The sequence below is a fragment of the Nicotiana tabacum genome, chromosome 23 (assembly GCF_000715075.1).
Source record: "Nicotiana tabacum cultivar K326 chromosome 23, ASM71507v2, whole genome shotgun sequence".
Taxonomy (NCBI): domain Eukaryota; kingdom Viridiplantae; phylum Streptophyta; class Magnoliopsida; order Solanales; family Solanaceae; genus Nicotiana; species Nicotiana tabacum.
In genome coordinates, this window is record NC_134102.1 from 64,556,325 (window position 1) to 64,569,538 (window position 13,214).

Sequence of the window (13,214 nt, forward strand, 5' to 3'; positions counted from 1 at the left end):
ATATTGCAACCCTAAGTCATGATTTTAAAGATAATCAAATTATAGAACGAAGATTATTGAAATGGAAATATAGGGCAAGACTGCGTACAATAGACCCTTGTGGTCCAGTTCTTCCCCGGGCCCGCGCATAGCTAGAGTAAGGGCGAAGCCACCTTTTGCTAAGTAAAATATTACGAAAAATTAGATTGTGTATATAAGTAAAATATTGATTTTAAATGTATAAAGCATATATTAAACACCCTTTGTCGTCATTTATTTTCTAATTCTTTCAAGTCTAAACACCCTTAAAAATATTTCTGGCTTGCCGGAGTTTAGCGCCGTGGGCTGCGTGCATTATTGAAGTAGAAAATCTATAAAGATAAAATTACCCCTTTCCCTGGCCCGTAAGCCTATTACTGGAACATGGTATAGAACTGATTTGCGCATATTGTTTGACGAAAGGAGTGAGTTACTGAAACCTATTCGTTTTCTGGAAAGATCAAATTCCACAAGGTTGGCTTGCATTTGATACCCACCAATGACAATTGCATGTCCCCATGTTTGGCTTCGTTCAACAAAGGCTAGGCATACGACACTCTCGCTAACATTTACCGATGAGTTTGTTCCAGTAATTGTCCAATACACATTTGGCTTGTGGAGAACGAGATAAATTTTTGGAGCATTGTAGCCAAGGCGCGACATACCAATAAATGAAGAGTTAAAGCAAGTTTTAAAAGGATGCACTGGGGAGACCGTCTTCACATCTTTCGGCATCTCGTTAACGAAAGCTTTGCTCACAGAACTGTAAATAGAAGGCTCCAATACAGGGCAAGGAATGGCAGTGCTGATTCTTGTCCCACCGTCATCATTTTCATCAAAGGCGAGCAATGTTCTATTTAGTGGCAAAGATTTCCCATTGATGCGAATGGAAGAAACTTGAATATAATACTCCGGTGAAGCCCGATTATTGTGAAAAATATTAGGGTGGGTAATAATGGGAGTGTAAATAAGATCTGAAGAGGCATCAAAACTAAGGGCAAAGAGATAAGGTTTGTGTCCAATGAAGATTACACCATTTTGATCAGTTGATGCGCTCAAGCAAATGGCAAATTGTCTCCTGAATCTAAAAGTTGTTGCAAGTTGAGTAGCAAGCGATACTGGACTCTGCTGTCCAAATCCAACCATTCCCTTAACATCTTCACCAAGTTTTTTAGTTAAAAATGATGGAGAGCAGTTGAAGATAAAGTTTGGTACAGTTACAGCAGGACCTGGAATGGATCTGTTAATGGATTGGATTGACAAAACATCCTCGGCGATTTCACCACCATCAAAGAAAGTTTTCATAGCTGGGTTTGACACAATGTTATAGCATGCGTTGTTGTTGCAGCCTGGTCATAACTTATTTTCTGTTTTACAATCTCCGCAAGTTGTTGACCTAGCAAGATTACATTGCCTTGAATTGCAATGAGCATACTTGTAAGTGGAACTTTTGAAGCCTTTTTCACAATCCACCCATACGATTTAACTACCAAGATGGACGGAGGGTTTAAGGGGGACAAGAGGTGTTCTTTGCTGAATTACTGTAATGTATTGTAAGGTGAAAGGGTCTTTTTCACTGCAAGAAATAACATTTTAGGCTGAAAATTGGTTTTTGCTAAACATGTGGATATAATGACAAGGAAATAAAAGTGGAAGAGATAACAGCTGGCGGACGACATCAGAATTTGAAAGATCTATATATATATAAAAGAGAGGTATAGACCCGGTGATGTGGCGCATCCAGATACCAGCATCCATATTTATCTATTTTCTCTTCTTTTTTTATTAAAAGAAAAAAATCTCCTTCATTCTACTCCTACACCGCTAAAAATGAGAAAAAATATGTGTCATTCCAACCGACGCTTCTTACACTTCTGTAACTGCCAGCAAAAAAGAGGCGTCCGTTTCAATAACCTACCTTCCTTGTTCCAGAATCTCTCTCACCCACAATTGAAACCGATGATATCAGTTTCCTCTCCTCCATTGCTAAAGAACTGCTTTTTTTTTATTACCTATCTCGTAATTATAACAGTGCAAAATTAGCATAGAAACAACATTCTAAGTTGAATCTACAATAGAGTACAAGAACTAAAAAGAAATTGGTAATCCCTTTTATCTCCCCCTACTGCTTTTTATTCTCCTAATTTATCCTTTTTCCTTTTCCATTTGAGAGTTCCATCTAATTGTCCTTTTTTGCTCCCATTGTTCCGCAACTTTGTTAATATTTTAGCTTTATAAAGCACTGAAGGAAGTTAGATGTTGTCGATAATTATTTTGTTAATATTTTAGCTTTCTAATGCAACTTTGTTGTTCAAGTTTGTCTAACTGATTTGATTAATACATGCACTTATTGGCTAATTCAGTGCTTGAAGCGTCTTTTCCAGGTTTTAACAAACGCTCTCTACGATCAAGTCTGGGTTTTCTCCTTCAACAATTGTGACCAAAGGTAATCTTACCCATTTGTGCTTTCTGATTTTAACTGCTCTTCTTAAATTTGTGATTAACTTATTTGGTGATACACTTCACTTATTTGTTGTTACCGTGTTGAATAATTCACTATTCCCTCTTCTATTATGATTATTTATAGCTTTGTAACAGGGTTGTGGAGGAGTGTAGAATAAGGGCCTAAAAGGTCACTCTAGAAACTTCCAATGGTTCATTTATCTTGAGGTATTATATTCTTCTACTCTATTTCCTTGGTGTAGGTGAAAAGTTGCCTCCATAAGATTTATATGCACAACTAGCAACTCTTCAATATGGGAATTCTTCAAATATACACCACTCAAAGGATTTTATCGGTGGAATTCTTATGATAATGTCTAATTCCAGAGTCATCAAGATTTCTCTTTTCTTATCTTTTTCTGTTGTTATTTTTTCCCCTGCTGATGCTATAAAGAGTGAAAGTTTTAGATCCATCAACAGAGTCTACTATAATATTGAACATTATAAATATTGGCAGGTCAGAAGGGCATTACTCAATAGCTAAATTTTAAGAGAAGGAGCATGAGTTGCAAGGAATTGTTCAAGAAGTTCTTTAAAAGCCTTTAAGATGGTCCCATGTCTATATCTTTTTGAGTTGGCTAAGATTTTATCTCAGATGTTATGTTCCTTGTCCCTATAAATATTAAATACCCGTACACTTGATGTTATTCAAAAGGTCGAAAAAGATATCAATATACACATATAAACGTGTTACAATATATTTTAAATATTAATTGTCTTTCTTTACTTTCGTGTTGGGGCACAATTTCATATGTAACCCTTTAATTATGACTTGATTTTCAACTTATTGAGTTTATTTCATTTAACTTTCAAGTTGTCCTAACACGTAAAACTACCTCTAAATATTAGCGCATCAAAACTTATATAAAACTTCTTGTGAAAAGGGGAGGATAAAGTGGACATTTGCAATATTCCAGCGGCTTATGTGCAGTATGTTGCCCTCTTAAATTAAGTTGAATTATCCTAAACTATCACTTCAATCAGAATTTGATTTCCTTAAATGGCGAAAAATGTCTCATACTAATTGTTGTATAGGGGTTAAAACGGTAAGATGGCTTTACGATTACTTATAACACCAGTTAAGAATATCGGTGAAAGTTGATGCCCCTGGTATTAATTTTCATAGCAATTCATGGCCTTTGAATGTTGACTTTGCTAGAGTGTGTTACACTTTTGTTTGGAATTTTTTTTATTGTAGCTCTTCAATGAAATGCGTCAGAGTTGCCGGGAACAAGTAGCTGCTAAAGATTTCAGCCCCAAAAATCTGTGTTGGTAATCGCATTCTATCAAATTTAATTTTCTATACACAAATGGGCTACTTGGAATCCCTTTCTAACTCTCTTCCTGCTTCAGAATTTTATATGGAAAAAAGGCGAACACATAGATTGCAGATTTGCAGAGATATTCTATATGCCCTTCATTTTTTTTCCTTTTCCAGATAAATTACTGCTGCTCATGTTGCCAAAATAAAAGAACGAACTTAGGAGATGAAAGGACAAAATAATCAATGACTCTGAAGGCAAAGAACAGGAGAGAAAAACATGTTCCATTTGTTGAAATGATGACAAGCAAGTTACAGAGTTAATAGGGTCAGAAAAAGAGAATTGTAAAGCGATAAGAAGATATATATACTTGTAGTGAAGAAGTTGTTTGAAATTATGATCCATAGACACAAAGATAGAGATTGGCTTGATCATGTTTCAACATCAGAAAGCCTGTGCTTTTTCCATCCAATCTGAGGAGTGATCCAATGCGATAGATTATGTTATGATCAAATTTGTAAGATCATATGTTGTGTTTGGTACTTTAATACTATATGTTCCATGCAAATTTAATGTTTATGGGTTGTAACTTTTTGGGATTTTGATCTTCTTAACTTTTGATTCGCCTATTCACACAGGAAGATGTTTGAGGCTAACAAACACATGGTTTGTTCTTATTCCCTTTTATTTTCCCTTTTCTTTGTATTTTCAGCATCTTAGCCCTATTTTGTACCATACCAACTTCTTAGGAAGAAAGAAAATCTTCTTTTTTCCTGTATATCTATGGCTTTTATGTTTATATGGTAAAAATTGTCATTTTCTTGATAAAATTAAGTTAAATGTAGGGATTAACTCGGAATACGTAAAGATCTTAAACATGAAAAAAACTTTCGGGAGTGATGACCAATTTGTAAATGTATTAATTTCGGGAAATAACTCAAGCTCAGGCTGGTAAAGGAAAAAAAAAAGATAGTATGATTTTTCGATTGCTGAAATCTCACAAATATTACTAATATGATTTCTCAATTGCTGATTGTTGTTTGTTACTATGGGATATTAGTTTTAATTATAGAACTGCAAGACATCAACTGGACTATGAGTCATAAAACTACCTCTAGCTGTTTAGCAAAAGAAACTCATAGTGTTGGGATTACTTCCCATGTACTTTTTGACAAGGTAATACTAAGTGTTGAATGAGCTAGCGGTTTTTCAAGAGTCCTCATGTTGGAGAACACCAGAGGCCAGAGCATAATGTTAATGTCATTGCCACTGGATCTCGATTTAAAAATCGAAATCTCGGGACTTCTCTTGCTCCATTCATACACAAGTTATTTATTTGCCTTTTTGGGTTTCTCCAGGATAGATGCATATTAGTTTTTGCTCTTTATCTAAGGTAGTAATGTTTGTATTTGATTAACTATATTATTTAATTTATTTTTTTTGCTTTTTCCCCATCATTTTTTCCATTCATGTGCTATAGCACAGTTTCAAGGTAGATTTTGAAAAGACTAAACTGGTGAACTTAATTAACTTGTAATATATTGTTGTGTTTTTCTTTTGAGTGTCTCGCCTTCTGAATTTATTTATTTATTGGTACTTTTTGGCGTAGTTGGAAGAAGTTTAACTTATAGTAACAAAGAAACTCATGATATTGATACATGAATTAATCTTATTTGTGTTATCATATCCCGCGCGAAGCGCGGATAAATTAACTAATTTTAGTATAAAGGAAAGCTTGCAACCACACTGTTGTGTGAAATATTTTACTATCGTATGCATCTATTTATAGCTTGTTTAAGGAAGTTAGCCAACCCATAAATAGGTGACATTTTCAAGCTGTTTGATATTAGAGACATTTATCTGAGGGAATTTTCATAAATTGTAGGCCTTTCCAATGGAGAAGTTTCTTGGATGGAACCCTTCTATATTTTTTATTCTTTCAACGTGCTGACTTTCAATTTATTATAATATCCTTGAATAATGCAATTTTAAGCAACCCATATGGACAATTGAATAGCTCCACCATTCCAGGCTAAGTATCTTTCAATATCTGATATTAAAATGAATTATAAATAGTATATTACGCTGCACATTTTATCAAGGTCAAACGAAGACAAAATGAAAAGTAACTTCAATTTTGTTTATTGTCCCTCCACGTTTTTCTTAAGCACTGTCATTCAGATGCACCGACAAGTTTTATAATCGACAATGACCAAAAGAAATGGAGATAGAGAGGCATTTGCCACTACTAGAAATTCGCTAAAAATCGATCAAAAATACCGACCAACGTTGGTCGGTTATGGCAAATTACCGACCAAAACGCGACCATTACGGTGTGGACGGTGTTTTGATGGTCGGAATGGCTTACCGACCAAAGTTGGTCGGAAATTACCGACCAACTTTGGTCGGTATATTAAAACGACCATCTGACAAGTTTAATTACTTACCGACCAACTTTGGTCGGAAACATATTTTATTAATTTAATTTTACCGACCAAAGTTGGTCGGTTTAACTAAATTATATTTTTTTATTAATTATTAAAATTAAAAAAAACCGACCAACTTTGGTCGGTAATTGAAAATATATATTTTTTAAAACTAATTAAAATTAAACATTACCGACCAACTATGGTCGGTAATCTCAACAATGCAAGCAAAATACCGACCAAAGTTGGACGGTATTCTTGAATTCTGGGAATTCAATGTTCATTAACCGACCAACTTTGGTCGGTATTTTGGAATAATTTATTTTTTTTATTAAAAACTGACCAACGTTGGTCGGTTTTTCTGTGATTAATTTTGACATAAAATGCCTGTTTTGGCAGCTAAACCACCTGCCAGCATACCAATACAACAACACAATAACAACAACAACAACACAACAACAACAACAACAACAACAAAAACACAACAACAACAACACAACAACAACAACCAACAACAACAACAACAACAACAACAACAAAAACACAACAACAACAACACAACAACAACAACAACAACACAACAACAACAACCAAAACATTCAATAAATACTTTAAAACTAACAAATTAAAGTTCAATTGAACATAAAAATCCAAAACCAAGTTAAAACTAATTACAACTAGTTCAAAACTGGTTCTATTTGTCTAGTTCAAAGTATATAAAAGTCAAGGGGTATTTTGTACAACATCATCATCACCGTCTGATGAACTTTCATCTACAAGACGATATAGAGAACGGTCTTGTGGAGGACGGGAAGCACGATCACGGAGAGGACGGGAGGAACGATCACGAGCAGGGCGGGAGGAACGATCACGTGGAGGTCGACCCTCTGGAGATGACTCACGAGATCGGGGCAACGGAAAAGCTCCACTAGATAGGAGAGTTCTGATCTGAGCTTGCATGCCAAGGAATTGAGCATCTCTAAGCCTTTCTCTTTCCTTGGCCGCTTCTAGCTCTGATGTGAGCTTTGTCACTGTCTCCCGCATAGCGGAGAGGCTCTCCCTATTAAGTTGCTCGCCATGCGAGAAAGTCCCTATTTCTCGCATTTCACACTTATAGCGATGGAAGTTTTTAGTAGGAAGCCCGTATACCTTCCCCCATTTTGGACCGCCAACAGACTCCAACCATATTCTTTCAGCATCCCCGTCCGAAGGTTGGGTTGGCTCACCCGATTCACCAGCTGGATGACTACGGATGAATTTCTCCACGTTACTTTGGTAGCGACCCTATATTATTTTAAATTAAATTAGTATTTTAAGTTGTTTATAAAAGTAAATTATAATACTTAAATAAAATTGAAAGCTTACATATGCAGTCGAGGCCCGGTCCTCAACCCACCTATCTTGATCCCCCTCTTTCTTCTTCTTCACAACATGTGTCTCCTTGAATAGCTCATCATGACTCATTAGATGCCCATACTTCTTTTCCTGAAAACAAATTAATTTAGTTAATAAACAGAATAGATATACTTAGAAAAGTAAAATAATTTAAGCAATTACGTACCAATCTTCTTTTTATTGTCCCTAGGCTGATCACACCTCCAGTGTGCAAGGAGCCTCCCTTCTCGGATGCGCAAACTTTCTTTCCTTTTTCGCTCCTCTCTAAGAACTCTGCGGTAAGCCATTGCCTTTGCAAATCATTCCACAAATTCTCAAGTAACCAGCCAGGCCTCTTGTTCTTCTTTCTAGCATCCGAAAAATCATCCGCCAATCTCTTGCGAGCTTTATGATGAAAATTTGTAGCCACTTCCGCGCTATAGCGGTCTTCCCATACACACTTGCTCTGTATTTCAAAAGTTAAATATTAGATGGAAACATCATAAATATAAATTATTAAACTGTTTAAAAGAATATTTATACCTTAAATTGATTGAAAATTTGCTCCTTCAGTGAGAATGGGCAATCAGTCCAAGTCGCATAAGGGCCATCATAAAGCTTTCTGATGGCATTGGTGATTATCCTCGTAGTTTTATTACCCGGCCTGAACCTGCAATTTAATAATAAAAATACATTAATATCTTAGTAAAAATGTTACAAATCAATAGACGAAAAAATAATGAATAACACTTACCCATCACCCTCAGGGACTATGATGATCCTGCCATATCGATCATAATGCACTACCTCGTCATCACCATCCGAAGCATGTGTATCAGAGGCATGTGAAGACGGTGTAGGCGGGTCAGAGCTAATGCCTCCCAGGCGAAGGCCTGCAATAGATGGAGTCGATGATGAAGATGGTTGCGATCCCTGTGACTGCGACATAGCTGGATGCGACCCAAGTGGATGTGATACCGATGGCTGTGACCCGAGTGGCTGTGACCCGAGTGGCTGTGACATGGGTGGATGCGATCCATGTGGCTGTGATATGTAGGGATGTGATCCATGTGGATGTGATGCAGATGGCTGTGAGGCAGCTGGACTGTATGTCGGACGTATAGTCCTGTGGCCCTGTGATGGAAGACTGGGTGTCTGAATGAAGGTGTACGGCTCGTGATGCTGTGGCAGCTCAGTATAGCCGTGTGGTGGAGGATAAGACATAGGCATCTCTGAAAAAGGTGGACAAGAGGGAGTATTATTTTCTACCCTCCTCTTTCCCTTCCTACCCTTTTCTCGACCCCGAGAACTAGTAGGGTCATTGTTACCTTGACCCTTGCCTGCCATCTGCATAATATAATACACATTTAGATTGAAACATATAAGAAACTAGCTATAAAACGAGAGTGCTTTAAAAAACCAACTTTTTAATCCTCATCGACGTATTGTTCCTCGTCCGAGAATTCTTCGTCCTCACTTGTTTGAGCTTCATCAGTTGATTCCTCGTCCTCATTTTCTATAATTGTTACTTCATTTATATCAACTTCTTCCAATATGCGTTCAGGATGTTCCAAATCATTTTCTAACTGATCGTCCACTATTTGGTGAACATTGGAGATATCGTTTTGATATGCAACATCTAACACATTCTCGACTTCCACCCTACCTACAGGCTTAGTTTTTATTACAACCCACCAATCGGACTTATTCCGCCGCAATGGATAAGGAGCATAATACACTTGCCTAACGTTATGTGCAATTATGAAAAGATCATAGCGATCATACTCCCTCGTATGATTAACCTCAATTATGTTGTATTGGTTGTGTACTCTTGTACCTCTTGTTGGATTTGGGTCAAACCACTTGCATCTAAAGAGTATCAATTTCTTATATGGCCAACCTGTATATTCTAGTTGTAATATTTCTTTGACCACACCATAATAATCAATATCTCCAACTTGGTTGCCATCACCACCTAGAACCCACACCCCACTGTTGTTGCTATTTTTATTTTTAGAGCAATCCTCTGTATGAAACTTATAACCATTCACTACGTACTTAGACATTGTTGTGACCTGAAGCCCAGGTCCCCAAGATATATCTTTCAAAAATTGATTTACACCATTATTTGGATTATTTACCTACATAGAGTTAAAAAAAGTCATAAGTTAGCACAACTTATGAATCAATTTTTATACATTCACTACATATGTATATATATATATACACACACACTTACAAGCTGTTTGAACCACGTATCAAATCACTTACAAACTGTTTGAATCACGTATCAAATCTCGTATATACAGCATCATAGCCAAATTGACCCATGAAGTGACTGTGACATATCAAATATTTTTAGTAGTTGCATCAATATGTAGTCACAGTAAATTTTACATTTTGATAACTAATAAATCAATACTTGAGAAATGGTACAACTTCGGGACAATTTAGCAACACATGAAGTGTAGCTGACTTGTACTCCATATCACTCAAACTTCTCTTTCTAACATCCTTAGAACATCGGCCTGGTTGATTGAATATGGACATTGGTGGATATAATGGATCATTCACAGATTCGACTGTGTGCCTATTGGGCCTATTCCTAGAACATGGCACGTTACTCTCAAAATAATAAGAACAAAAATATGCAGTTTCCTTTGCAAGATAGGCTTCGCATATAGATCCTTCAATCTTATTCCTCTGCTTAACAACTTGTTTGCATTTGCCAATTGTCCTACATAATCTCATGTTAGCCAATAACATTCAAATAAAATAGAATAGTACATCAAACTTATAATATTACCTCTCAAAGGGATACATCCATCTGCATTGAACAGGCCCTCCAAGTCGTGCCTCGTGTACAAGGTGTATTGGAAGGTGTTCCATCACATCAAAGAAACCACATGGGAATATTTTTTCTATCTTACTAGAAATTATAGGGATGTTCTGGTCCATCCGAAGTAGGTTTTCTTCCCTTAATGTGGTAGAACACAAGTCTTTGAAAAACAAACTAATCTCTGTGATGGGTTTCCAGATTCTTTCAGGCAAACCACAAAATGCAATAGGCACTAAGGTCTCCATGAAAACATGGCAGTCATGACTTTTCAAATGGCTCAACTTCCCTACCTCCATATCTACTTTTTTTTCCAAGATTCGACGCATAACCCTCAGGCATCTTTAATTTCATAACCCAATCACAAATTTGTCGTCTTTCCTCCAAAGTGAATGTGTAACTTGCTTTGGGCTTGAACACCTTACCATTGTTTGCTGTCTGCAAGTATAATTCAGGCCGCCTGCAATATTCTTGTAAGTCCATTCTAGCCTTCGGGTTATCTTTTGTCTTACCTTTAACATCCATCACTGTGTTGAACAAATTATCAAAATAATTCTTCTCAATATACATGACATCAAGGTTGTGTCGGAGAAGATTATCCTTCCAATAAGGCAACTCCCAAAATATACTCTGTTTCGTCCAATTATGATTAACACCATATCCGGGAAATCTATAAGGTGGAGCCTCAGTAACTTTACTGAAGTTCTGGACCCTCTCCCAAATTTCCTCACCTGAAAGTATCGGAGGTGGAGAATCATATTCCACTTTATTCTTTTTGAATGCATTTTTCATCCTTCTAAACTCATGATCATCAGGCAAGAATTGACGGTGACAATCAAACCATGATTGCTTTCGGCCATGTTTCAAAGTGAACGCTTTACTATTTTTCATGCAGTAAGGACAAGCTAGCTTCCCAGCAGTCATCCACCCAGACAACATTCCATACGCAGGAAAATCATTAATAGTCCACATTAAATTAGCACGCATATTAAAATTCTGCTTGGTTGATATGTCATATGTTTCAACACCATCATACCACAATTGTTTTAGCTCATCAATCAAAGGTTGCAAATATACATCAATCAAACTTTTTGGATTACGTGGACCGGGGATAATACAATTTAAGAATATATATGGACTAGTCATACACAACTCAGGTGGTAGATTATAAGGTGTAAGAAAGACAGGCCAACATGAATATGGTGTCGCAGATATAGAAAAAGGCGTGAAGCCATCGGCACACAGACCTAACCGAATGTTCCTTGGTTCACTAGCAAAATCTGGATATGTCCTATCAAAGTGCTTCCAAGCTTCTCCATCTGAAGGATGACACATAACACCAGGTGGTCTTCTATTTTCAAAATGCCATCTCATATGAGGAGCAGAACTCATCGACGCATATAGCCTCTTTAACCTAGGTATAAGAGGTAAATAATGCATTGCCTTGACAGCGACCATATTCCTGCTGGAAAGCCTCTTGAAACGAGGCTTTTCGCAAAATTTACAACTGTATAAAGTTGCATCATCTTTATAATATAACATGCAACCATCTTCACAACAATCAATTCTCATTGACGAAAGTCCTAACATAGAAACCAATCTCTTCGCCTTATAGAAATCACCAGGTAAGTTGATATTAGGGTCAACTAGTTCACTCATAAGGTCAATGAAATAGTCCATGGCTGCTTGAGAAATATTCCAATTAGATTTGATACTTAGTAATCTAACTACAACAGACAGCTCAGAGTGCGGACTTCCTTCACGTAGTGGACGACTAGCTTCCTCTAACTGTTCATAAAAACGTTTTGTGTCATCATTAGGAGTTTGTTCAACATTTTCATTGGGCTCACCCCTAAAAGTATCCGCAACCACATCCTGAATTCTAGAATCAAGATTTGTATTCTCCACCGACCTACTACTTTCACCAACAACCATGTTATTAAATATTCCACGGCTACCATCGATCTCTCCATGATTAGTCCACACAAAGTAATTCTCTATAAACCCCTTCCTATAAAGATGAAGCTTAACTTCCTCCGATTTTTTAAACTTCATACAATCGCACCTGACACAAGGGCACCTAATTACTCCTTCACTTTGGTATGGTGGAAGTGACATTGCATGTCTAATAAAGTCATCAACCCCTTCTATAAAATCCTCCCGCAATCCCCGCCGATTAGGATAATTTCTATTGTACATCCAAGTACGATGTTCCATCTATACAAATAAAACAAGAATAAATTAATTTATTCTACAATTATAAATTAATTATATCTTTTTTAGTTAATTCAAGATAATTATTTTTTCCTAATTACACCAATTTATATCCTAAAAGTTCAATTCATATCCAAAAGGTCCAATTCATATCTTAAAAGTTCAAATCATATCCTAAAAGTTCAATTCACAAGAACAAATCCTAAAAACTAAAATTTCAATTCATATCCTACGAGTTTAAACATAAACTAACTAAACTAAAGAAATTCAACCCATACCCTAAAAGTTCGATTCACAAGAACAAATTAATTTATTCTACAATTATAAATTAATTATATCTTTTTTAGTTAATTCAAGATAATTATTTTTTTCTAATTACACCAATTTATATCCTAAAAGTTCAATTCATATCCAAAAGGTCCAATTCATATCTTAAAAGTTCAAATCATATCCTAAAAGTTTAATTCACAAGAACAAATCCTAAAAACTAAAATTTTAATTCATATCCTACGAGTTTAAACATAAACTAACTAAACTAAAGAAATTCAACCCATACCCTAAACTAAACTAATTCATAAATAA

General features: G+C 36.1%; 1 protein-coding gene and 1 long non-coding RNA gene across 2 annotated transcripts; one reads left to right on the top strand and one right to left on the bottom strand.

The window, feature by feature from the left end:
- Window positions 1–252: 252 nt before the first annotated feature.
- LOC107791156 (putative aspartic proteinase GIP2) lies at window positions 253–1,667 on the bottom strand. The gene has a single exon (XM_075246789.1). It carries the CDS (start codon window positions 1,321–1,323, stop codon window positions 334–336), a length of 990 nt encoding a protein of 329 aa, XP_075102890.1. The 5' UTR covers window positions 1,324–1,667; the 3' UTR covers window positions 253–333.
- Window positions 1,668–1,900: 233 nt separating this feature from the next.
- LOC107810455 (uncharacterized) lies at window positions 1,901–4,359 on the top strand. The gene is made up of 5 exons (XR_012706072.1): window positions 1,901–2,120; window positions 2,403–2,464; window positions 2,617–2,688; window positions 3,719–3,792; window positions 3,959–4,359. It is a non-coding gene; the product is annotated as an uncharacterized LOC107810455 (long non-coding RNA).
- Window positions 4,360–13,214: the final 8,855 nt, after the last annotated feature.